The following is a 26,884-nucleotide window of genomic DNA, read 5'->3' on the forward strand; positions in this document are numbered from 1 at the left end:
TTGGAAGCTTGGGTCTTCCCTAATTCAGTCTCTTTGAATTTGCCTTCTGACTTTTGAAGTCAATTGTTCATCACACTGAGTACCTTCCTTGGTAACAGGCTGGGAACGGGGAAATGTTTGTGTGGGAAACACTGGCTAGAGGAGAAAGAGGGAAAAATTGGAATATAAATATTGTGGGAAGGGACACAGGTTCCAGCTACAGGTGTGAGTTACATCTGGAAGAACAAGACCAAAGCCAAATCATCCGAAGGGTAGAACCACAGGGAACACATGCTTCCAAGTGCTGGAGAGGCTTTAGACCAGATTTGCTTTGGGCTAGACAGAGTAACATTTTACCAGATTGCCTACTTGCATTTGGTTCTCCAACTGTAAAGTAAAAAACAACAGAATGTCCCTAGGCTTGAAAATACTACAACAGTTTGTGTCACCTGTGCTCTGCTTCACATTGCTCATGAAGTTGTGATTCTCCCCATTTCACAAGAACACATGTATCCTTTACTGTTACATTCCCCTAAGAGATTATTCAAAGGGCCAAACTGAGCCTTTGTCCCTTAATTGTCACCTGCCTATTGCCTTTGAGAAAATAGAGGCCTGCTTTAAAAGTTTTGCTCTTATGTTACTTTATTGGTCTAGGAATCCAACGTGTCTATGACTAAAACCTAACCAGAATGTGGACAGGGCTACAGGTTTTTTGAAAACATCTACTTCATTTTGGACAGCCATGACATCAAATCATGGTGTTTCTTCACTAGGAGTCCCCAGCAAAAAATTAGATTCTGATGAGGATATAGTTTACCATATTACCACAATTAGATTCAGAAGAATAGTAAGGGTTATTTAGAATTCTTTTTAATAATGCATTAAAAATATCAATTTGGACCAGGCATCATAAAACTGGCATTGGTTTGGCTTTCCTGCACAGTTGTGATGAGTCTCTCCTGGCACTGACCAGAGCACCTGCTTATCTGCTTATCCTGATTGCTTTGAGGTGCATTCTGCCAAATCACAGAGAATATGCCAACTCCTGGATGTAATGTTTTGAGGATGGACAAACAACTTGTTGGGATTAAGGTGAGGTCAATTCATTTTCTGCCTGTGAGAGTGGAATGTAATTATAATCAAAAGGAAAATGCATTTAACCAATCCACTAATTATGCCCTGCCTGCTGCTGGCCCTTTTGCCATTAGGTATGATTGTGAAATGAGTTAGGGAAAAAAAACTATCTATACAGACACAAGCACAGCAACACAGCTTCTGCTGACTGCTAATCAGTTTGCAGCAGGAAAGGAGCAATGCCCTAAATTTTGTATTCCCTCCCTGGTTGTCTAAGAGCTTCCATCAACTTCTCAAAGTATTTACTGTCTTTTGGAGTCTCTGGGGATGACAACTCTAAATAATTCTTTTTCCACAAGAATTGCCTGAGAGGGTGTAAAGCACCGGTTAGGAGCAGGAAACTTCTGGAACTGGACTCTGCTATGCTTGATTTCCATCCTTTGCGTTTCCCAAGTTAGACACCATGGGTTTTATCCCATCATATAACACTACACTACCCATGCCATCAACAGGCTGTATATATATCTGGAGAAAAATTAAACAGATAGAGAGAGAGATATCTTCCTTGATAGAAGGATAAACAGATGCTTGTGTTGCTGATGTACAGCTGTGACTAATTTTAAGTACAGATGTATTTTTAAGGAAATCGTGAATTAAGACCAGAACTTATGGCTGTAGCCTCTGTCTATTTCACTAGAGTAAAAGCAGAAATATCCTTTACTTCTTTGGTTAACTGGTATAGACAGGACCATAGAGTCACAAAGAAACAGCAAATCTCTCCAACCCAAGCCCATCAATTTCCATAACTTCCTGATAACAGTGCACAGCCAGATATAAGGAAGTCCACAATCACAAAATAAGGGGCCAAAGGAACACAAGTCTACTTCTGAACAAAATTCCTGAAACTCATTCTTAAATATTGAACACAAAAACACCTACAAAGTGTCTGAGAATTTGATAATTTTCTACCTTCAAGGTTTTGCTGTTTAAAGATCTTGTTTCAAGGTCTCATTCATTTCACTGGTCAAAAGAGAGCTCCACATTAAAGGCCTTTTAGACCACGATTATTTTACTTAATAACTGTGTATTCAATGAGTCAGACATGGTTTTCATTCTTCAAACAGAAGGAGAGTGTCAAGCATAGAATCACATGGGTTGGAAGGGACAATAAAACCATCTTGTTTCAATCTCCCTGCCATGGGTAGAGACACCTTCCACTAGACCATGTTTTTCAAAGCCCCATCCAACTTGGCCTTGAGCATTTTCAGGGACAAGGCAGCAGCCACAGCCCTTCATATAACTCATCTATTTGCTTGTAATTGAGCATCCTTTATTCTACTTCTCTTTATCACTCATCATGTTTGCCATGAGCTATATGGACCAAAGTGGTTGGGGAATTTCCTAACAATCAAGAACCACGGAAAGTACGGACAAAAGGAAGTGAAGATTTTATTGACATTTCTTTACACAGAACACAAGCTACACAAAATGCCACGATAAAGCATATGTAGAAAAATAGTAGAATCATATTGGCACTGATGACTATTCATTATTATTATTATATTATTATTATCATCATCATCTTATAATACAGGTTTCATGATAACCATAATAAATAAGCATTAAAATTTCACAGTGGCATTATAGGCTTTACATTCATGATCTTATTTATACAAGGGACCATGTCAGATTTCTTCAGCTTTTTTGTATGGTCATGACTCAAAATAGTAGATTTAGAAATTAAAAGCCCTTTCCCTTGACCTATAAGGATCTGTCCACAGTAATCCATTGACGTGATCCCTTGGAGAGGTCTGCATTTGTCTTAAAAGACATTACTTTTAAAACACAATAGACCAACTGGAAAATTGGCCTTAAAAAGAACCCAGAACATTTGTTATCTTGTGGTAGTCTGACTTTGAGATGCCATGGATGCTGCTGGTTGCCATTTGTTAAGATCTTGTAGCTGTATAAAGCTCTTCATCAGGTCAATCCACTTGTAGATTTGGTCCATTATACCAAGAGAGTATTTGACCAGCATTTCTCAGGATCAGACCCTTAATAACGACTTTGTGAATGCTGTTGAGTCTGAACCTACATTTCAAGAAAACTGATTTGCATTTCCATTTTCCTTAAAATATCACAGAACTGACTCAACTTCACATGTTTCCACTTAGTGAGATTAGTTTTGGTTCTTTGATGTAAGTCTCACTTAAATCTTGACAGACATAGTTAAAGAAAATTGAAGTGTGTGACAGTTGACAAATGTTCATTAGGGAAAGGGAAGTAAATTAGAGGCAGACAGAGCATGTGTTGTAAATCTTGGTGTCTTAAAAAAATAGTACAGATTTTCTAAGCTCTTAGCCTCTAATTATTGCCTCTTCTGTCTGATTTGAAATCATTCTGGAGAAATATAACTGCCTCAATCAAATATAATAATGTCTCATTTAAAAGTCCAACCTCTAGTTTCACATCACAGAATCAGCTGTACTCATATTCAGACCACAGAAAGGGTTATAATTAAAAATACCATAGACTACTCATCTGCAAAGTTCAGGCTCAATATTAAGTTACTGTATAAATTCAGATTTGCAGAATGTTATAGTTACTGTTACATGCACCAGTTATATCATGCATATTGCTTGCCCTGAACAATCAGCCCCAAAGGAAGTACTTGGAGAAGGATATATCTCTGATGCTTTGCTTTGCAGCCTGTGTGCACAAACATGGGTGTGAATCCAATCCTAGTATTTTACATCCACTTTGCAAGAGTATGAATGGTTATCAAGTTCAGGGGCCAAACTCTTGATTTTGTATAGTATTTTTATTATTAAAACCCCCATAAATCTGAAATGTCTAAGTTAAAATAACTCATTTGACATTCAGCCCAACAGTATTTGGCAGTTGCTTATCTGAAAAAAAAACTTCAAACCATATTATTTCTTTTAAAAAGCTTTGTAGCCTTGTCTTGGTTAACTAAAAATTAACAGTGTGCGTACAGAAAACCACTTTCAGAGCTAATTATTTACAGGAAACAGTAGGGTTTAATTCCAAGAGGTATTTTCTTAACATTTAATAAAGTAAGTAAAAGGTTACTCTTTGAAACACAGGATAAGGACCTTCACAGAACTATGCTCCTGTCCATTGAATTCTAGTCCACATGTCAGCTGAGGAACAGTGAAGGTCCAATTTTAGTTGTTACCATTGAGCTGGGAATTAATCCAGCAGTGTGAGGTGTTCCATTTGAATAGATACCGTAAAAATGTGGTCACTTCTGCTACCATTGTTAACTTTAACCATTAAAAAGTCAAAGTCTGATTGTGAGAGCTACAATTTTAATACACTTTGAAGAGAGTGTCATTAAGGTTTACAATACTTCAACCAAGTAAAGGGTTCCAGTGTCAAAACCAGGGTAACTCTGTTTGTAAATTGCATACAGGGAAAAATAAGACATCGATCAAAACCTGCCTCAGGGATGTGTTTTGTTTGTAACACAAAGTAGAATGTTTAATTTTAAGTGCCTGAATTTGGAACATGGAGCAGAGGGCTAAGAAAGAGGACAGAATTCATCTGCTTTCTTTATTGGTTAAATCAGGCTCGTCTAAATAACCTTCTTCTAAACAAGAAAGAAGATCTCCCAACAGACAAGTCTTTCTGACTTAAGGCTTATACTGTTCATTGAAGCTAATTCTGTATATAGAGAAAGTTTCATTTTCTGCTGTCTCAGATGCTGTGGCAAATTGTCTAAGCATAATTGAAAGACAGAGATTTAAGATTTTTTTTTAAATTACTTGAGTATATTTTAGAGGAGTTATAAAGATGATTGATGCCTGAGTCTAAGACAATGATAAATGGATTCATTGTTCAAATCCAAGAAAGCAAGTTTTAGGTTCAACTGTTGCACTTTTAAAGAATTTTATTAGAGACAAATTAAGGTAGAAAAACATCAACATAATTTTCAATTTACTTCTGAACTTTGTGTTTTGGAATATGCTGATCTGTGTTTTGATCTGATACTTTTACCAAAAATCCAATAATATTCTGAAGTGATTTATTTTGATGAATTGGATAGGATTTTGGAAGGTGTCCTTTTTGATGTCTCTGTCATTACTGCCATCTCAGTGGGGTATACTCCTGTAATATCCTAGGAGGAGAGTTTCTTTCCCTTCTCCTCACTCTGTAAGAGCTATATCTAGACTCTGACTCACTTGGAGACCCAAAAAGGAAAGGGACAAAACATCACTGTATGTTTTTTCTTGGCCAAATAAGCACATAGAAAATGAACACAGAATACTCTACTAATACCAGTGGGTTTTCAGTGCTGTGGGTTTGGGGTTTTTTCCAGATATGCAGGGTAAAAGGAATACCATAGCTTGTCTAGACTTCTTGACTGATCTTTTCCATATTTCATAAGATTTAACTGCAGAAAAAGGAAGTAGCTAATTTCTCAAACTGGGTGCATAGTCAAATATATAGAAGACTAAAATTAGTAAGAAGAGTGGCAAAGCTGATAAATCATTGATCTACTAGCTTAAAAAAAGGAATGCTTGGTTGAAGAGGATGGATGTCAAAGAAAACTAAAAGATGGTGACAAGCTTCCTGTCTTAGGAGACAGGGCAATTCAGTTTGACATGCTGCATTGACCAGGGAAACCATGGGGGTGGGAGATAACACTCATCAAACTCGGGGCTGCTTAGATAAGCTTAGTCAGCTAATGGTGTGCCAAGAGGTTGACAAATCACTGCACAAAACAACCTCTCCCCTCCAATGAGGTGGATGAAGCCAAAAAATGCCTCCTTTACAGGCCCTCTGGACGACAACTGACATAAACTGCCCCCAGAAGCAAGAGAAACCTGTTAGATTGAATGATCACCACCAGCTTCCGCCTAAGTATGGTGTGGTATGGACTATATACACTGGGAACACAGGTTCACCTCTAATGGGAACAGCACACAGCTCCTATGGGAAAAACTTTCTGTGTACAATCACAATTCATGTGTATTTAGGGTATGTATCATATGGGAGAGATGACATACAAGAACTACGCATCATATTAGCATTTTTGCTGAAAATGATGACTCATTTTACATCAAAAACATTCCCACTCAGCCTTTCCCAAGCACGTAGCTGCATATTTGATAGTATCAGAAATGCCTTGGCCTCTTTGCACAGCTAGGAATGATGCACATAGCCTTATCCATATAAAAAGTAGAAAAGAGTAATTGTCCCCAGGGCTGGAACAGGTAGATTCCTAATAGCACTTATGTTTTCAGGAAAGAATGATAAACTTCTTAAATTAGTTGCTTGAAATATTGGAGTTTACAGCACCAAAAGCTGTTATACTTATTAGTGTAAGCCCATTTACAGGATGCATAAAAAAAGCGAGGCCATCACAATATTCCAACAGCCCACTCCAAAATAAAAGAAAATTACTGAAGACTGGATTTATGTGGAGGAGTTTCTTTGCTCCTTTGGATAAGTTGTTTGTGTTTGTAGCTGATACCTTTCAAAGACTGGAAGGCATGATGGATTGCAGAAAGAGTTCACTGTATCACAGCTTCGTATTTGAAGAAGCAGAAGATACTTGAAAACATAAAGTGCCATAAATTAGCATATAGACATTAGACTTATGGAACATATATGAATGTGTACAAATCCATTTCAGACAGATATGGTTAGTTTGCTACTCAGATAAGAACATCTTGCAGCACTTTGGGTGAAAGTAGAGAATTGAATTTTTTAAAGCAGAGAAATCAAGTTTCAAGGTTGCAGCAGAAGTTAATTTAGCCTGACCTTTTGCATAAGTAGAGTTTATACATATTTATTCTTTATGCTTTTATCCTGTGAGGGGAAGGCCTGACTCATCTGCACTTAAAGCATTCTAACTGTTTAACACTGATTAAACTGTTCTCATAAGCATTTCTATTCAGTACATGGATTTCTCTTGGGGAGGTGCAGATGTATTATACAGTCTTCCTAAAATAGAGAAGAAACAGCAACAGCTCTGGTTACATTAGGCTTCCTCACTATCTGCACCTCACAGGAGGCTGGAAGATTCCAGTTGTGGCAACAGGAGAACAGCTCCAGCTCTATGGATTAGAGCCTGAGACAGGGAGAGGATGTGATGGTGCCAGCAGCCAGAGGCCCTCCTGAACAGGAAAAAGGCACCAGTCTGCAGCAGGGCCACCATCCAATGAAGTCTGACAGTTCCTGGTGCCTCTCAAACCCATTTCAGGGTTGAGAAACTGGACAGGCCAAACAAAAAGTCTTCAAGACGGTGAGGGGTCTAAGCACACAGCTTCTGAGGACAGACTGAGCTAGGCTTGTCTAGCCTGGTACAAAAGACAGTGTGACAAAGACCTGTCTGAAAGCATGGAAAATGAAGTTACAACTCTACCAGAATCAAGAACAACCCCATGGAATAAAAAAGGTGGGATAAAAAAAAGGTAACAGAAAGAAGCTGCAGCTCAAAAAGTTTAAATCTGATTTGTTGTTGTTGTTGTTGTTGTTTTCTTGGTAACAACTTGGTTTGCCTAGTAGTGATATACAGCAGTTGAGAAGATATTCCAGAGTACCTGTGTTAAGTACATCACCAGATGTTTTCAATATCCAGCAAGACAAATATATGGCTGACCGTACCAGGAGGTTCATGATAATCCTGCTTTGAACAGGAATTATACGGAGATACTTCCAGCACTTCCTTCTGAAACAAAATATTCTGTCATCTATAACATGTCTGGACAGGTCCATAGCAGTCTTCGTAGAGGGCTGAGAAAATCAGCTGGAATGAATATGTGAACACAATGTCCCACTTATGTATACATGGAATGGCAGAGCTGTATATATGTTTGTGAATCCCCATCTGCTTTGACTTTACAGTATAGGGAGGGGATGCAGTCAGGTCATGGAAAGGTGACCAAGCAAATGTGGGAATGTCTGGAGAAAGCAGAACAGTATTTTAGGGCAATTTAGGCATCTCAAAGGAGTAACAAATTAGGGGAACCATGAACAGAGCCAAGGGCACAATCTTGCTTTGGTTATGTTTGACCCAAAAGCCAAAATCAAACCAGAGCGTGAACTGCAGCTAAACAAGTCTCCACTATGAATTCCATTATTCCAAACATTAATGGTCTAATTTTTAATGCAGTGATTATTTGTATTGAGACTGTGGTACTACAGCCATAAAGCAACTGCATTAAAGAAGATGAACACTAACTCCAACAGACGTGTATTTATATTGGTTTATAACTTGAAAACAATTCAATGATTAAATAAACACTGAAAATATGGAGGAGGAGGTAAATTCAGCTAGAAACTGTCAATTAGATAACCTTAGCTATCAAAACTGCTGAGCATATGTATTGAAATAAAGAAAAGCACTCCATAAGAGTTCTTTATGGACATGAACTTTAGCATGTAAATAACCAGCTGGAGTGAAATAGGTTAGGCTGTTCTGATGATAATTTATAAGTGGAAATTTAAGTCCACAAAGAAAATAATCATTCAACTAGGCTGACACATTTTGGCATGCTGAGACTGCTCCATGATTATTCATTATATATTAAATTTCATGGGATATTTGCAGAAGCCTTCACAAGAGTCTCACCATGTTATTGGAAGTTCTCATCTTTCTCCTTGATAATCACTCAGCTATTTTTAATTCAGAGGTAGAAAGCAAGATAACTTCTTTTTTTTTCCTTTTTTTCTTTTTTTTTTTTTTAAACATGTAAAAGCACCAAAGAAAACTACAAATTCTAATGAAATTTTTTGCTTGAATTCCCAATTTTCACAGTGTCTTGTGATAGCTTTCTCTCTCAAATGTGGCTCTTTTCTGGCAAGGGAACAGTGAAGAGGATTGGTTGGGAGATATTTATTAAATGCTTTGAAGTAAAATAGTGCTCAGAATTTGTGTAGGTAATTCCAAAGCTCTGTGCTGAGGTTTCAAGTCTTTTGGAAAATAGTCCTTTAAAGCTGAAAGATTTCAACATCGTCCATTGTCAGTTAACAGACTTGATTTTATAAACGAATTTTGAATTTCATTAAAGATAAAATGAGCATTCATTGGAGGCTGGAAAAAGACCCATTTCCTGTCAGATTTTAAAGGAGCTTTATTAATATCTTCAGTGTTTGCTTTTGGTCAAGGTGTGCAGTCAAAACTTGCACCCAAGTATGAAAAACTGAAGACGTCATCCAGTCCACAAATGCTAAGCCTCTTGTTTCTGTCTATGCCTTATACACCCAGAAAGTGAGTCTTATAACAAGTTTCCTAGACAGTGAACAGAGGCAAATAACCCTGAATGCCATCAGAGCAGAAAACAGGATCACTCCTGAAGACTATGAAAATTCCAAAGGTTGTAACAGAAACAAAGATGCTAACTGTGTAGTTACTTTGCTATTTTTTATGAAGAAAATATTTGTTGTATATTTATTTCCATGTAAATGCAAATCTGAAAATGAGTCCATGCTGATTACTATACTTCGATGAAGTCCAAAAAAACTTGGATATTATTTATATTACAATGACAATGCAGAATTCTTTGCAGTGTAATCTACACAATTGGGAGGATTTATAGTATTGAGAGGCAACATCCCATTAAAAAGACTAAAAGAAGAAAAAGTGAGGGAGGCTGTTCTGAGAACCTTAAAATGGAAGTTCAGCTAGACAGCTACTGCCAATATTTCCCACAATGTTCTGCCAGTAAAAGGAAGATAAAATCTGTGTCTTATCATTTGACAGGAATGACACTTCCCAGATTTTTCTGAGGTTCCACAGGAGCTTTCTTCCATACTCCACAAGATATAAGTTGCGTGGACTTGATCCAAGTCTATAAACAATCCAACTCCAACTCAGACTGAGAAATCAGACTGAGCCACCAGAGAATTCTGTATGAATAGGAACACTGGCACCTTTAGGTATATTTATCCATCAGCTAGAGCACTGGTAGGAGTGCAGAACATTGAAGTGAAAAAAGGAAAGGCCCACCAACTCCTGCAGCAATGCAGAGACCTTTTCCCATGTCCATTTTTCCACAGTCATGCAAACAGAAGGCTGGGGATGCTGTCCTGTGCACAAGGCAAGGCAAGAACCTCCCACCTGAGTGTAAGAACAGCTACACTGGTTTACTGTCAGACTCAGGACTGTGAAAGTTGGTGTATGAGACCTGGAAAGAAGCAAACTTCTTTGTACAGACTATGTATACACACATAGCAGGTATGTATATAGGTGTAAAGTTATTTCTTGCTAAATGTTTTTCAAATTTTCAGTTTGCAGATTCCTGAACATTTTCTGCAAGTGGAACAGACCTTCATACAGCACACTGGATGTTGCTTATGGTTAGAGATTGCTTTTCTTTCCTGTTTTTCCATATAGAAGTACTAGCCCTGGTTCAAAAATGCTGCACTATGTAACAGCTCGACCTCCATGTGTCATTATATTTAAAGTTCTCTAGACAATTTACTGAGGAAGAAATAAATTGTGATATGTCAGTGCAGATGGCACTAGACTGCTGAGGCCAAAAAGGGAGAAAGAATTCCCAAACAAGAAGTGGAAAACACAGGTTTCCTGATAGAATTTGTTTGTTAACTGGGTAAAAAAACAACTGTTAGTATTTAATATTCAATCTGTAAAGAAAAAGAAAACCAAAACAAAGGAAGAGAGGGAGTGAGACACAAGAGTATCTACCTATTTAATTCAAGTACTGAGGTATTGTTTAGGAAACTTGTCAGCATTGAATCACACCATGAAATTGTTCACATATAATTTCTGCCTCTATGAGAGTACAAGATTTTTATGTGTAATACTCCTTTTCAGGTGGTTTAATCTCACCCTTTGGTATATACCTTTCTTCTCCTTCCTGTTTTAAAAACATGCATTAGTTATCAAGCCAGCCTTTTTCCTTTACCAGTATTTGCCAGTCTGCTTAAAACTCTGTTCTTAAACTAATTTTGTGTAAGTTTTTCACCATTTACTTTTCAGAAAAATTAGTTTTACTTTTTTTGAAACTAAAAATATTTCCCTGTGGCTGTAATGTTTTTTGTTTTCATTTTGTATTCATTTATTTCAAAGTCTCCACCATCTTGATCTTATTTTACTGATGGGAGTCTTGGCATCTATACATAACTTTTTAATTCTTTACAGTCATTGTTAGAAGATAGAGAGACTTGTTCATTTGTATTTTTAAACAAATTGTATTTGCATTAAAAAATTGCCTGCCTTCCAAACAAAAATAGTTGTGAAGAATTATTCACTTTCTTTTTTTTCCAAAAATCTCCTGTGATGTTGAAAAGTTATCAAAATGTAATGAAAATGTGCAGAAAGTTATTGAAATTTGTCACTTTAAATCTGGTAACTTTGTGATAAAAATCTTAATGTAAATTTGATGAAAAAAAATTGTGAAATATGTTCTTCTTCATACTCTTAAAAACAACCTAGATATCATTGCATGAATAAAGTTTTAAATAATTCAACCGACTGTAACCATATAATAATTAGGACTGTATATAGCACTGCAAATGGCCACCAAACAAGCATTTAGAGAGTATTGCAGAGGATCTGAAGACATGCTGATTTTTTTTTTTATGCTTTCCATAATCGTTACCATTCTATATCTCCAAATGCTTGGGGTTTTCAAGGGTATAACTGGCTAGATTTTGAATTCTGTATCAGCGTAATAAATTAAAAAAAATAAATTGTTGGGACAAATGTACTTAGATACAAATGTAAATGTAAAAATTGTACCTCTAAGGTTATAACAAACACAGTCAGTTATGATCCTATATAAATGTAAACAGAAGAGATGTTAACAGATGCCACTGATATTTTACAAGTAATCCAATATAGTCCTCTTGGTTTGGCGACTTCTAACTTGAATTAAATTCTTCCCAAACTAAAATTGAGGTTTCTTTTTAGAGACATATGTCAATATCTGTTCATTCTATGTAAAATATTTTACTCCTTTCTGTTATTTGAATGTACAATTTGTATTTTACAAATTATTACCAGTAATGGAACCACCCAAATATTTTCTTCCAACAAACAGAAAGACTGAAACTTTCATAAATGATTCTCAGACTTCTCAGTTCATTACAAAGAAAGTTTTAACCTGAGTTCACATACAATTGTTTCCTTGTGTGTTAACTACCCCAAAAGTGCTACAAATTTAGAGCTTTATTAATACATAAATAAGCAGTAAATCAAGGACAGACAAGTTCCTGGTATAATAGTCAGGAGAAATGGGAATTATATTGGTCCAATCACATTTGGAGAATTAACCTTCTTATTCTGATTCTGTACTTCAGAAGTGGCTCTTGTCTTTATGTGGACAAAAAACATAGAAACTGAGGAGGAATATTTATTTCTTCCAAAAGCACCAATACTTGGAAGCTTGAATTCCTTAAAGCCATAGCACTTTATTCTCTGAAAGAGAAATGGAAATGGAAAGTTTGAAAGTCCCACCTGATCTCATTTCTAACATTGCACTCCTTTGTCTAAGGGAGTCTCCCCCACTCAATGGAAACGTTGGCCTCTGTTACCCCGTACTTCAGGCACTATTTGAAGTAGTTGAGTCCTGCCACGAGGAAAAACTTCTCCAGGAAAAGTTCAGAGTCCAGCACGGCGATGTGGGCAGCGCGGCCTATCAACGTGTTGGCGGTGTTGGGGAGAGCATGGAACACGTTGTGTCTGATCAATGTGCAGTCCTTGGCCCCAATCAAAGGCTGGAGCAGGTTGTTGATCATTTCTGCGTAAACAGGACCTGAAAAGGAGTTGAGATATCACACCTACACACCAAATCTCCAGGATCCTCTCTTTTCTTCTAGTACCATTAAATTGCAGCTGCATTGAGAAGGAAAATGGAAGCAAGGCCAAAATAAATGTAAGACGCAGCAGTCTGTTGCACGGCACCAGGTAGATGTTTCTTACATAAGGAAAAGGGTCTCAATTTCACCCCAGGACCTTTTAAAGGAAGAACACTAGAAGTTTCTATGCCCTCCTGAACTGCAATTGCCTTGGTGCCGAGACAAAAATACTCATAGGCCTCTTTACCTGTTCCTCCAAAGCCTTAGCTATTCTCTATCAGACTGTTTGCCAAAAAACTGACCTAAATCGTTCAATACTTAATGGAGAGCACAAGGCTTCTAGAATAATTTTCAGGGTGTTGTAGCAGGTGTGTGGGACCTGTCCCCACACCGTGTTCAGCTTTATTCTTTTGTTCTTGTATTATGTTCTTCTTTTATTAAAACCTTTTTGTTTTTTCAAGACACTCTCAATCATGCTGTCTCACTAGTTATTTTAAGCCAAATTTCTGTGAGGTGCTAGACACCCTTACAGGTATTGAACCCTCACAAAGCTAAATATATTGGGCTCTTTGAGAAATTCTATAGCAGTCCAATTCAAAGATTTGCCAGGTGCCAGAGTGGTGCTCATCTAATGGAGGCCACTGGCCACAAGTAGACATCTGCTGAAGCTGCTTTGCATGAGGCCTGGGACATCCTTAGCCTTTCCTCTGTCAGTGAAGAAAATGCTCTTGTTTCTTTTAGGGGAGTGGGGCTGGACTCACACTGCCTATGAATTCAAATGTGAGAGGGTCCAGCAGGACACAAACCCATTTGGGTTTCTCTGAGGACTCTGATGTAGGAAGGGCATCATGTAGGTGAGGTGTTTATAGGGGCAGAAACAATGACTCAGGAAACATTTACAGATAAATGATCTGATGTATTGATACATGTATTAATCTGGCTCCTGCTAGGTCAAACAAGGCCCTGAGGAACAACTACTGTAGGTGAGTTGAAGAATTTCCTTTTAATTGAGGTCTGAGGTAGGATAGAAAGAGCTATCATTTAAGTAAGAGGTGTGAAGGCAACCATGCTGATTATTGGGCCTGTGTGTCTCTTTCTGCTTCTGAAGAGTACCTCCATTTCTAGGTAATCACATATGTGAAATGGGGATGAAATTGCACTGAACATTATTCCTGGATGTGCTATCAAACTGAAGCCATGAAACATTTTATAAATGAAGAAGACTGCTAATAGCAAAAGTAATACACACAGCCTCAGCTCACAGGAGGGCCTCTGGTGGTGTGCGTCCTGATGTATTTTACAGATTTTATTACTAAACAATATGATTTTAGATCTGTCCCTTAAATTATCTTGCAATCATTGAAACACTATTGAAAACAAAGGGAAAATCCCCTTACTTTGGATGTGCTGAGAAAGATTTCATTATGTGTAAAAAAGGGAGAGAATACAAGTAAATCAGTGGACGACAGAAAAACATTGTCAAGAGCTAGCTCTACTATCACTTAAAAAAAATAAAATTAGAGGGAAGGGGAGAAAGCAGTAAGAACCCTTTGATTATGAGCTGATTGAAATTTGTTTTCATCAGGCAAAGAGCTTCTTGAAAAGCTTCTTTTATTGATTTCAGTAATTTCCTGTGGGAAGCAAACACTTTCTTCCTTATCAAATAAACATTTGAGTTTTCATCATGTTGATGAAAAATGCTTCTAATGTAATAACCTCAGTTGCACAGAAATGCAATTCTTCAACAGCCTTGGGAATATATAAAAGATCTTAAACATACCTGTGTGTCTGTCCTTAAGTGCATTTTTGCACATTTCTATTCTTGCTGAATGAAAAGGTACATATCTGTCTTGGGGTGAGGCCACTAACACAACGTTTTTAAAATACTGAAGACCTGTGGCAAACATATTAAAAAAATTAATCACAATTAAGCATAGTGATGAAAATTAATACAGTGTCAGCATGACTATTTCACGTACAAAGGCTTTTGAAAATCTACAGTGCAAAATAGATTATAATTATTAAAACATGCAAGACAATCTTAGAAAAATTCATAACAGCTTAAACACATTTCTGTTGCTTCTGTGAACTGTTTGTTACTTATCAACACTCACACAAGTTAATTGTAAATCAACAAGGAAAAGTAAGAACTATCTGTAAAAAAACCCTTTTATTAAAGCCTTATTCTTGCAAATATTTATACCTCTATACAGGATTAAGTTCAAAAACAACGAATTAGTAACATTCTCAAACAAAATAGAGAGAGGGTGAAGAAAAATAATTGCTACAACACCATACTGTTGCACTGGTGTTGAGTGAGTCTTAGGGTCCATCCAGTCCCTGCACGGAGCAGTCACTTGACAAATCCACACTGCTGGTACATCAACTGAAAACTCCAAATCCTCCCTTTTCCTTGGAGCTGATGGGGCCACTGATGAGCTCCTGATGTTTGACCTATTTATGGTTTCTTGAGTTCTCCATCATGCACATTTAACAGAAATGTAAGAAAATGGACACTGATGACATAACCTACTTGTTGAGAGAATATCCTGAACACAAAAGAGTTGTGGGTTTGTCCTTCATCTTTCCCTCCCTCTTAAGGGAAAATGGTCCAGAGCCAGAACCAGGGTGGATCGGGCTTTTAGCTGCTTGGTCTAGTGGAATGTGTCCCTGACCATTGCAGGAGGATTGATACCAGATGATCTCCAAGGCCCATTTATATCTCTGTGTTTCCACAACTATGATTTCTAGACTTTCATAGAAAATCTCACCACCACAATGAGAAGTCCTTATGGCTGCTTTTCCAAAACCTGACTTAAGGTCTCTATTGTTTTCTCCTTGAGCAGTCAAACCAACTGAGTTTCCACTTCAGTCTGAAGTAAAAGGTAGGAGAAGCCCCAATGAGTGTTACCATATCTAAAACCTTATGTGAAGAGGTTCAGTAGGGAAGAATATTTCTATGGGTTTTATTTTGGTTTATATTTTAACAACAAGCATGAGGAATATTTGTTGAAGAGATTGAAAGGCAGAAGGGACTTCTACTTTAACGAAATAGTCAGAAATTGCTGGAAGCTTAAAGAGTCATCTGGCAATATAGGCACAACTGCTTCTGACATTTCTCCCTCTGTAGGTTCTCCCCTCTTCTTTTTGGAGCAGGGTGTCAGAGTAGGGACATCTCTCTATTGAATCTGTATGCCAGCTCATATGTTCACATATGGGCATATCTACATCTTCAGATATTTTACCTAAGCATCTACCCAGATGATTCTGACTTTGCAGACAACTCTCTCCACATTTAAATTTCTGCTTTCTCCATTTTCAAGGACCTGCATTTGTATCCTCTTATATCTCCAGTCTACCAAGCTAACAAGCAGCAAATCACTTTGGCTCACTACACATGCTTGGGAATTCATTGCTTGTGAAGTTAAAATTCATTGCTTGGGAAGTTAAAAGGGAGCTTTTTGTGTAGACCCAATTTTATTTTAGCTTGGCAGTAGTGAAGCGATCATCATGTGTATTCCATGAAAATAAGAACTAGGGAATCAAAGAGAAAATTCAAAGAATACAAATTTACATCAACTTCCTGTCATTGATTGAGTTATGTAACATATCTGTAAGATTTAGATGGTTTATTCATATTAACATGGTCTTTGTTTCCTATAAGCACTGTATAAAAGTATGAGAAAAGTACTAAATTTCAAGTAGTAACCTTGTCACTATGTACTTATCATCAGTTTGCTCACACACAATATTAAAAATAACTTTTAAAAGAAAACAACTGCTTCAACAGAAGGATCATGCTTGGTTTCTTTTCTTAAGAAAAGCCTGATTTATTTCATTTATTCATGACAGACTAAACAATAGGAAAAAAAGATTCTCTATTCAGACATCATTTTTCTAGTGTGAGGCCATACATCTCTCTCTGTAGTACAAAAGTGTCAGAAAAGGCATGAATAAAATTTGCTCTTCGTGTCACAGAGTCATATTTCCTAGAGACAAGAGATGTTAAACTTAGAAAAAATAATAAAAAAGGAAAAATGGTTTTCATCTCATAGCATAAATTAAGCAATGATGGCCTGTCAAGAATGATGTTTCTTGCTCACAGAATATAAACATAGGTGCATGTTTATTGCAGCACGAAGGTCTTCTTTAATGCTAACAGTTTGGCAAAGACATTATCTGATAACTTTCACAGAAAAAAATGCACAGATGAAATTGATATTAGATTTTAGACAGGACAGCTCTTCTAAAAAGCATGTTTAAAGAAAAATCGTTAACAAAATGCAGATTTCCTTTACTCCCTGCAGAACAAGCCAATCCAGCACAAGCCAGTGGAATAGCCCTTGGTGTTTACAAAGGCACATCAAGCCCTACTCACCCGTTTTTTGGCTGAGCTGATAGAGGAAACATTTGCGCAGATCCGCGTTGTCCCTGAAGGTCAGTTGCAAAAGTGACCCTGACTTTTTCAACTTCTGCATTAGCCATAGACCTGGAATGAGAATTGGTGCATGTTTTTTATCCTTTATAAATTGTCAAGAAAAGGAGTTAAATACATGTGCCTACAGTAAGGACAGCACTAATTTAGTGGATGTTTTGGTTGTTCTTGCACCCCTAATCAATAAGGAGAAAAGTCTAAAGGTCTCACAGGATAGAGGAAACAGTTTTTAACTAAAAAAGGTTAGATTTAGGCTACATTTAAGGAAGAAATTCATTACATGAGGGTGGTAAAACACTGCAAGAGGCTGCCCAGAGAGGTAGTAGATGTCTCATACCTGAAAATAATCAAGGTCAGGTTGGACAAGGCTTTGAGGAAGCTGATCTAATTGAAGATGTCCCTGCTCATGGCAGGGGTGGAACTAGATCATTTAGGTGCCTTCCAACCCAAATTATTCTGTGATTCTGTGGTTGTCTCATGGCAGCAGGAAAACACACAGGAAGACTGAAATGTGAGACATTCCATTTCCAGCAGAATGTCTCTTTTTAAGCCATGGAGATGCCTCTCTATGTTTGCAGCAGAGGAGAAGCGGAAACAGGTTCATCTCTCACTGCTGCACACCCGTGAGCTTTCCAGGGAGCAGTATGATGGACCTTGTCAATATTGAAGTCACAATTTTTTCTGCATGGGTTTGAAGTCTTCAGCAAATATTTTCCCCAACTTCAAGGTATAAGTCGTGCTACAATAAATTCCTACCTCCACTTGTGTCCCTCTCATGCTTCTGCCATGGACCACAGCCAGTCAAAGCTTTCCCATCAGCTCTTACCTGTACTAACCAAAGTGCTGTTGTTGTAAAGGGTTCCCAGGTGAGGCCCAGAGAGGGACAGGAAGGTGTGTAACTTGTTGAGGTAATAGCGGAACCTGGGGCGAGTTAGTACAGATCGAATGATGACGTTACCAAGGGAATGTCCAATAAAACTGTTGGGAAAGGAAGAATTACATTAACATGAAACTCATCTGTGTTTTATTTAAAATAAACATGAGGCTGACATGGCTCTGGAAGGAGGACTCTGTCAGGGTCAGTAATATCCTTTAGTTAATATTAATGTTTTTTTCAGCCTACAAGATTTTCTTTCATATGAATCTTTCTCTTTCATTCTCATCTAAAAGAATGTAAAAAAAATATTCTCACGGATTCAATGGCTTTTGACACAGGGAACTTTAGGAAAAGCTGATTTCACTGGATGTAACTCAAACAGTTACACACTATTTGCTGTCATAATGCTTACCTTATTCGGGATATGGAGAGGTTGTACAACTGGATATGCTGAATAATTTCATCCAATAATCGGTCAGTCATTGTATCAAAATCAGCAAAAGTATCAGTCTGTTGAAAAATTAAATTAGTTAATGAATAAAAGTATATTACATTTATTGCGATTGATGTTATTTCCAAAGTCAAATGCAAGCAGAAATGTAAAAAACAGTGTAAATTTTCTTTATACATGCTCAAGGGGGAAGACTGATAATTTTCTCAGTCTCCAGGTCCTCTTTTAAATAGAAGTTCTCCTTTGAGACAGGTTGCTGAGTGATTGCAGAATCATAAGCATGGTGCTAAAGCCGCCTGACTTGACAATGGTGAGAATTGCTAATGCTCAGCTGCTCTAGATACCAGGCTCTGAACATGGAAGAAAAGATTTTAGCATTTAGGATTTAACAGATTACTGCAATAAAACACTTTACAGGATTTTACATTGACATGAGGGTTATGCTAATGCTAAGGATGTCATCACAAAATTATTTGGCCATCTTAATCGAATGCTGTGTGTTTGTTATTCAACAGTCATCAGTAAGAAAATGAGTGCTAGAGACAGATGAATAATTTGTTGCTCACAACAGTACTGCCAGTTGTGAGGCAATAAAACAAGCAATATATTTCCAGTCTATACAATTACAGACAGATTTTATTCAGAACTTTGTAATTTGGCAATCCAACAGGACTCTAAATCAAACTCATAATTAATGAGATGCCACAAAACAATCATCAAATCTTGGAACAGCTATTCAGAGCAAAGATATGAGTAATTGATGCTTTTGAAACATATCAGTAATTAATGCTTTTGTGACACAACTCATCTTGCTAATTGCAGCTCTTGCACAGGAAAACACGACGATACTCACTTTGCAATACAGACTTAAAATAAATGTTCTCATAAACTACAAACAGTCCAGCAACCCTCTGCCTGCTTGTTTTGTCTGCATTGATAATTAATGATTTCCTCCTAGGCTCATTATCTCAAACCTTTGAGGTTGTTTAAAAGTCCAAGAATATCAGCCTGAATGTGAATCATAAACAAAACATGTCAAGCGTCATATTCCACCTGATGATATCTCCATCCTTTACTATCATTTCAGCCTGATTGAGTTTGCCAAATGCATCACAAATGAATGCCTAAAAAATGATTTGAATTTTCCTCCATGAGGCAAACCATCTAAATTACTGATTTCTTGGGTCATTTTCAGTGTAGTTCTCAAGAAGGGAAAAACAGTGACGAGATGTTTTACAACATTAAATAGCCATCAAGCCACACAGGTTCCACTCCCAGTGCTATGAGAACTTCCCCACCTTCCCAGACAATAAGATCTCTAAATAGTTTCCATTATAGACACTGGATAATGTTAAATACAGATGTTAGATGTTTCATTCTCTGAAAACATTCTCTTCTCTTGGAAGAGGCCTTGATGGAAGTAGTCTTGTGACTCTTTTCCCCTTGCTTACATTCACTGTCCAAGCCTCTGCTGACAGAGCTGTGCACTGGAAGGTGGCAAGTTCACAGATGTACACCAACCAGCCACTTCAAAATATAAAAGCTTTTCAACAAAGAAGGTTTGAAAGTTTTAACTCAGGTTTCTCAGGTACTCATAAATCAGAATAATGTTTTTGACTGCACAAGGGAAATCCTTATCTTGTGCATAAAGTTAGGCCTTTGGTCATAAATATGGCTCAACTGCCAAGCAAAGCACAGGATTCATTTCTGTTTCTCTGCCTAGACCAGCAATCAATTTTTCTGGAAGGCATTTCTTTATCATCAAAGGAAATATATCCAGCAAACACAGCAACAATGGAGGAACAATGGCTGAGGCAGCAAAGAGAGCTGACAACACCTGCTGGATATCCCACATCCTCTGGAGAATTTAACATCACTAAACTTGCTGCTTTCTGTTGGTGCTGTGTTGCAGAAGCACCAGGCTGCCAAGTTTGCAAACTGGCAGGATAAATCCATTTTCTTCCTCTGAGGTCTAATTCTATTACTGTTAATGCCATAGACTTTAATGCCAGGAATATTTTCCAAGAGGTTTGAACACCCTATCAAATTTGAGATGAGTAGAACCAGGCCCTTGCACTAACTACTGCATACAACTCCCTGAATTCTCCAGTGTTTTTGTTTCACTCAGCTGGTGAATAGGCTTTTTCTGAAGGCACTATTTCAGCAATTAAAAGGAAGACAGTAATTAGCTCTGTACTACCTGATTTCTTTCAGACATTAGGAAGTCCAGTTTTCCACCAGGAAGTCCCAGTTCTATAAAAGTCTTTACCAGCCGCAGATCTGCACTGTTACCTAGGAATAAATGGTATTTTATAAGATGCAATTCAACAGAAAAATAACCAATATAGAGTCAATTTAACAAAACAACCTTAACACCACAGAGCTCTTATTAAGTGCTGTTAAGAATGTTATCACACTTCAGGATCATGCATTGCAACAGCAAGAGAATAGGAATTCCCACAGCTTGTCCCAGGTACCTCACAGGCTGCTGTGGGAGACTGTATAAATGGTGGGTAAGAAAGGGCAAGGATCAGGTCCAGAATAAATCTGTCCTCTATTTGCTGAACAGCAGAGGTAAGACAAAAAGACAGCAAGCTAAAGTGAGGCCCCCAGGGACACATCAGTCCCTGTGCTGGGCTACAGGGCTGTACCTTCAGATGCAGAGGGGCCCATCTCATGCATCCACAATTACAGGTAGTGCTGAAATACCACCAGAATCATATATTTTGAGAGATGCTTCATTCTGTACTCGGAAATTGCTAAGTTTTCTGAAATATTTTGTGGGTGAAGAAGGTACCACTATCTCACAAGAAAGGCATTCCTGCTATTGAGATATTCAATGGCAAACAGTCTTGGCTCAAGCAGGTGTTTTTTGTGGTGGTTGTTTTTTGTTTTGTTTTGTTTTGTTTTGTTTTTTGCTTTGTTTTGTTTTAGATTTCAGAGCTTCTATCACTTCTTCTCCATAGTTTCAGTGTTAACATCTATACCTTTCTAATTGATATCAATAACTTGTAAAGAGAAATTTCATATTTATCATAGCTGTTTCCTGCTTAGAAATCATATACATAAAAAATCCCAAGACCTGCTTTCTGCAGTAAAAAAATTATTTTTATTCTCTCATTTTACAAAGTTAGCCACTATCTAATCTATAACAGTGTTTTGGGGTGTTAAATAACATTTCCCTCCTGGGGACATACTGTAAAACAACCAAGCATCTTGGAAAGACAAGGAGTTGCTGCAGTGCACTCTTCTTGTACAGGGGAGGACTGATGCGCTTTGGTGTAGATTGCTGTTGAAAAAAAAACCCAAAAAAACAAAACAAAACAGAACAAAACAAAATAACCCACAAAAAACTAAAAACGGATAGCAGGACTCCTTATATTAACAACAATACTTAATATTCATGTAGATCCTTTATTAAAATAGACTGAATAGCATAATAATGAATAAATACTTAGCTAAAACAAATATTTAGACTCTCAATTCTTTCATACTTACTGAACAACTGTTTTTTGTTTGTTTGTTTGTTTATTTGTTTTGAATTTACACTAAAATGACTTACAAACAGCAATTCTTCCTGGCCTTACCATCCAATCCATGGACACAGACAACCAGGTGAATTCCCTCTTCCAAATTTTCTTCCTCTTCCTCTGGTGGAAAATATGGGATATCAGAAGCTAGTACAGATAAGTCACTGTACAGAAATCCTTCAATCTTCATTTCTTTTTTAAATTTTTCTTTGGCCTGATAAAAACTGGAGAATACATTAATTAATCACAATAGAAATGGGTGGTCAGCAACAAACCTTCAAACTAGAAATGAGGAGGCTTGTCTTTGCAAGAAATAACGTTTTCAACTTTCAAGTACAGACCTGGATTCAATTCCTTATCTATTAGGACTGAGAGAAGTCAGAATGAAGGGACTAAACTCTGTTTCTTTGTGATTTGTCTACATACAAGGAAGAACTAAAGTGCATTAGCAACTCACACTTGCCAGAGGAATGAAAAAGTAGCAAAAATTTTCTGGCAGCTCATAAAATGAGACTGAGGTACAGAATTAGTAATTTTGCCTCTTAACAATGTTACTGGTCCTATAGGAACTGAAATACAAAGTATATATTTTTGCTACCATTAGATGCACTTATAGTCAGGTAGAAGGTGTTCTCCCCCTTCCTTAAGCTAGAGTTAAGGAATGCACCTCATATGGTAGATATTTTTTGTTCTTTTTTTTTATTATTTTGGATTGTTTTGTAAACATTTAATAGCATTTAGAAGAACATCTCAATGCTGAAAGAATTAAGATAACACCTTTCCTACTAAAGGTCTAAAATTTGACACCAATTAACCCAGAAGCATTTTGCTGGCCGAAGATGTCAAACTCTTCAGTGGCTTTTTGACTCATTAAAACTTATCCAGATAATTTAGGAATTAATAATCACAATGTAAGTGTAGAATTAAGTAGAAAATTGGGACAGATAAGATTCAGAAATACAACCTTTAAAGCCTGGGAATCTCTTAAGGCAATTTGATATAATCATAGAATCATTAAGATTGGAAAAGATCTTCAAGATACTCAAGTCCAGTGGTGAGCAATTACTTACATCAGCCCAATTAATTTTTAGGAACACAAGAATGAAAAAAAAATAATTTTGGGCCATGAATCTGGAAGCTTTGGATTCATGTGCATGAATATATGCTCATATGTTCTGTTTCACAAAAAAAGAAATAAATTCTGTGCTTAGATTTTTCAAGAATTAAGCATGGTGTATAAAACTTCAGGATGCTTTCAAAAGAACAAAAACAAAGTCTTGGGTTGAAAATGAATGTACATGCAGACAGCCAACATTTTGGGCAGCTGAATGGGTTGAGAAATTTCAGTTCCACTCTTTTTCATCAGCACAGCAGAGGCACCAAACTATATTGAAAAATTATAAGTGCTAGTGTGCCAATCTGTGAAATGGGCCCCTGCAGCATCACGATCATGATGTGGCACTTTTGTGCTGGGAAATGAAGCAAGAAAGAAAAATAATGCCTCTTCTCCATCTATCCACTGTTTCAATTCTCCCATTTTTCCGGTTTGAGAAGGTAAATTTGAAACATATCAGCCAATCTGAATTCCCCATTTCATATTTCAGCTACTGAGTGTAATTATTAAGGCAGAAGAGTAAAACAGTCTGTGGCACTGCCACAGTGATCTGACTATTTGGGATCAATACTCTGGTATGGGTAGCCCTGATTTCAGGAAGGAGGGTCAGCTTTCAAAGATTATTTAGATACCAAAATCCCAACGTTTGTCAGGAGAATCAAGGACCTGATGTCTTTGGCAATTTTTGTCCCTCTGCGTTTTCAACCTTCCTGTCTACTTAAATTACTCATTCTATAAGAACCATTTGTCTGCTTGGATTATTTATACTGAAATTCCTCAGGCAACTGTCTCAAATGCAAGCTTCCTGTATGCCCAGTGCATTAGGGTCCTGAACTGTGTCAGGGTCTCCTGGCATTGAAGGCTACATTATGAAGCAATTAGTCATTCTTACTTCAGCATCCTTTCATTGGTCTCTTCATCCATCTCCTCTGAGTTAGAACAGACGACGCCAAAGGAGCCCAGCGGCTGGCGAGTGATGGGGAATGCTGCCTGCTTTGCCGAGGAGCCCGCCATGGCTGGGGTCTCTTTGAGCACAGAAGAAAAGGGAAGACAGGTGGCTGTGCAAGAGATGGACAGGTTAACCACATCAGCAGCCTTCCTGCTTTCCAGAGCTACTCCCTCTGTCGTGGCCAAAGGAAACCCGGTGCCGTTCGCTACAAGTTTATTCTCTTGGCTGTTGGGCTCCTGAGGATGTTCAGCCTGGTGGGACCCTGCAGCAGGGTCTGCTGAGGCAGGTGAGTCATTGAGCTCAATTTCTTGCAACCCCTGCACTTCTGCATGCACTGCTGGGCTCTCATCAGCAAGAGAGCTGCCACATTCTCCTCGCAGTGAGCCAAATTCAGTGGAGGTGTCTGAAGGAGCTGTAACAGGGTAGCAAAAATCTGGTACCACCTTTATGCTTTGTGAAAAACTCTCCTCTCCTGATATGCTACTATTGGAAGAACCCTGTTGTATTTTTAAACTGTCCCGCTTAAGTTTATCCTTTGGATCCTCAGTGCATGTATCAACCTTATCTATATTTTTGTCCAAGTAATTATAAGCCCTTGGTGTTTTTAAGCTGCACTCACCATTGTTCTCCAGTGACAGGCACTCAGAGACATTATCTTGGAGCTGCTTCGGACAAATGGGGGGTCTTGTGTTTTCCAAACTACAACAAGTTTCTGGAAAACCTTTCTCCTCCTCCCCTTGTAACACAGTGTTACTGCTACTGTGTTTGAGGAGGGGTTTGGGATGTCTTCTGTGTTCTATTTGTCCACTCTGAGTGGTCATTTGACACTCAGAAAAGTCCATGATCATTTTTCCATCTTTTTCCTCTGTTTCCATGCAGCTTCTTAAGTTTTGATCTGAATCTCCTGAGGTGGCTTCGCTGTGTTTTGATATATCCACCTCCTCCATTGGCTCTTCTGGGCTACTGATCTGAGGAGCAGAGACAGATTTCGTCAGTTTGGTAAGCTCCACTTCCCTCTCCTCTTCCTCAAAGGGCAAAGAGCTGATGGATGTGAGCGACGCCTGGATACCACTGGGCAGGCTGGTGTTGCTCTCCGTGTGGCCACCCTCCAGGGAGTTGCGGTGGATGGCGTGCCTCCGGACCAAGTGCTGCAGGATCTCTCTGTCGCTGGGCAGCTCCAGGGCCCGGCTGCGAGCATCAGACCACGCCACCGAGCTGGGCTCACTTTCAATGCCTGAGTCAGATATTATCGAGGAAGATCTTTTTATGGCCCCTGACATCAGGGTAAATTCTTCACTCTCCTCACTTCGTTGCTCCTTTGTGACCGATTTCACGTCACAGCTGTGTACAGGCAAAGCTTTCAAAACAGGGAGATGAGCCTTGGTGTCAGCATCCTCTGGTTTTCCAAGGCTGGTCAATTCATTCAGTGCAAGCTCAGACGAAGTGAAATTAGTTTCAGGGTGACCAAATTCATCTAGTTCATGCATTTCAGTCCTGTCTTCCAAACCATCAGTCCCACATGCTCCACACTCATACTGAGCACTGACAATTAGCATGGGCTCACTTTTGTGAGAGTCCTTATTGCTGTGTTCCATGTCTCTACAGATAGCATCCACCCCAAGTCTATTATCTTTTAATAAAACTTCCTCAGATGTTTTAAAGTCTTCTGACATGTGTTCTGTATTGCCTGGCTCAGAGTCAGAAATAGTTTCCTCTCTTGAAACAAAAATATTTTCAGGTTTCCTTTGGCCTTCGTTGTTTATTGTACATACCTGAGATGTGGGGTGCTGGTTAAAACCCTTAGCAGCAGCTTTAGTGCTGCTGTGTAGGCATGAGGGATTCCTGTTTATCCTGTCTGTGTGTATTAGTGGAGTATCTTTCCCAAAGTCTCCTTTCATTACTGCAGTGGCATCATCTGATGCACAGTCTTCATTGTCCAGTTTTACATCCATTTGAGTACTTGCAGGAACCTCAAAATCTGGGAAAATTTCCTCTGAAAAAGGTAAGAAAAAAGGAAATGAAAAGGAGAAGGAGAAGGAGAAGGAGAAGGAGAAGGAGAAGGAGAAGGAGAAGGAGAAGGAGGAAAAGGAAAAGGAAAAGGAAAAGGAAAAGGAAAAGGAAAAGGAAAAGGAAAAGGAAAAGGAAAAGGAAAAGGAAAAGGGAAAGGGAAAGGGAAAGGGAAAGGGAAAGGGAAAGGGAAAGGGAAAGTAGTATTACCTGTAAGAACATACAAATCACCCCAAAGTATTAGGAGACTTTGAAAAGGGATTTAAAAGTCTAAAATATTGTTCTATACATTTATATTATTAAAATTATGCATGCATTAAAGGCATATTACACATGCACATGCCAGAGTGCATTTAACTAGAACTACACTCACTGAACAGTTTAGTTAGGCCAAAGAGGACAATATTAATAAAATACACTTTCCTCAGTATAACTGTACATATACTGCTGGTTTTTAGAGCATAGGTAAGCAAAACAAAATGGATACTGCTTTGTATTCCTGGTGTCACTTAATATTGTTCATAGTATAGCTCTTGCCTTGCATCAGTTTAATACTCAGTTTAATAATTCAAAAATCTTTAATGAGCATTGTTACAATTTAGGCAGTAGAATAACTGTGGAAGAGTGAAGATTTTGTATCACAGGCTGTATTCACTAGACTATGGACATCTAAAG

General features: G+C 38.0%; 1 protein-coding gene across 1 annotated transcript in view; it reads right to left on the reverse strand.

Moving 5' to 3' along the window:
* Positions 1-11,721: 11,721 nt before the first annotated feature.
* The window catches only part of FAM135B (family with sequence similarity 135 member B), a 149,376-nt gene continuing 134,213 nt past the window's right edge, over positions 11,722-26,884 (reverse strand). The window contains exons 12-19 of the mRNA XM_066336528.1: positions 24,146-26,195; positions 22,197-22,363; positions 20,810-20,901; positions 18,571-18,668; positions 18,108-18,259; positions 17,225-17,335; positions 14,627-14,740; positions 11,722-12,803 (exon numbers count right to left, since the gene is read on the reverse strand). Coding sequence (XP_066192625.1) covers positions 12,598-12,803; positions 14,627-14,740; positions 17,225-17,335; positions 18,108-18,259; positions 18,571-18,668; positions 20,810-20,901; positions 22,197-22,363; positions 24,146-26,195 — 2,990 coding nt within the window. The 3' untranslated portion in view covers positions 11,722-12,597. The remainder of the gene's footprint in view (positions 12,804-14,626; positions 14,741-17,224; positions 17,336-18,107; positions 18,260-18,570; positions 18,669-20,809; positions 20,902-22,196; positions 22,364-24,145; positions 26,196-26,884) is intronic.

The sequence above is a fragment of the Sylvia atricapilla genome, chromosome 1 (assembly GCF_009819655.1).
Source record: "Sylvia atricapilla isolate bSylAtr1 chromosome 1, bSylAtr1.pri, whole genome shotgun sequence".
NCBI classification, from domain to species: domain Eukaryota; kingdom Metazoa; phylum Chordata; class Aves; order Passeriformes; family Sylviidae; genus Sylvia; species Sylvia atricapilla.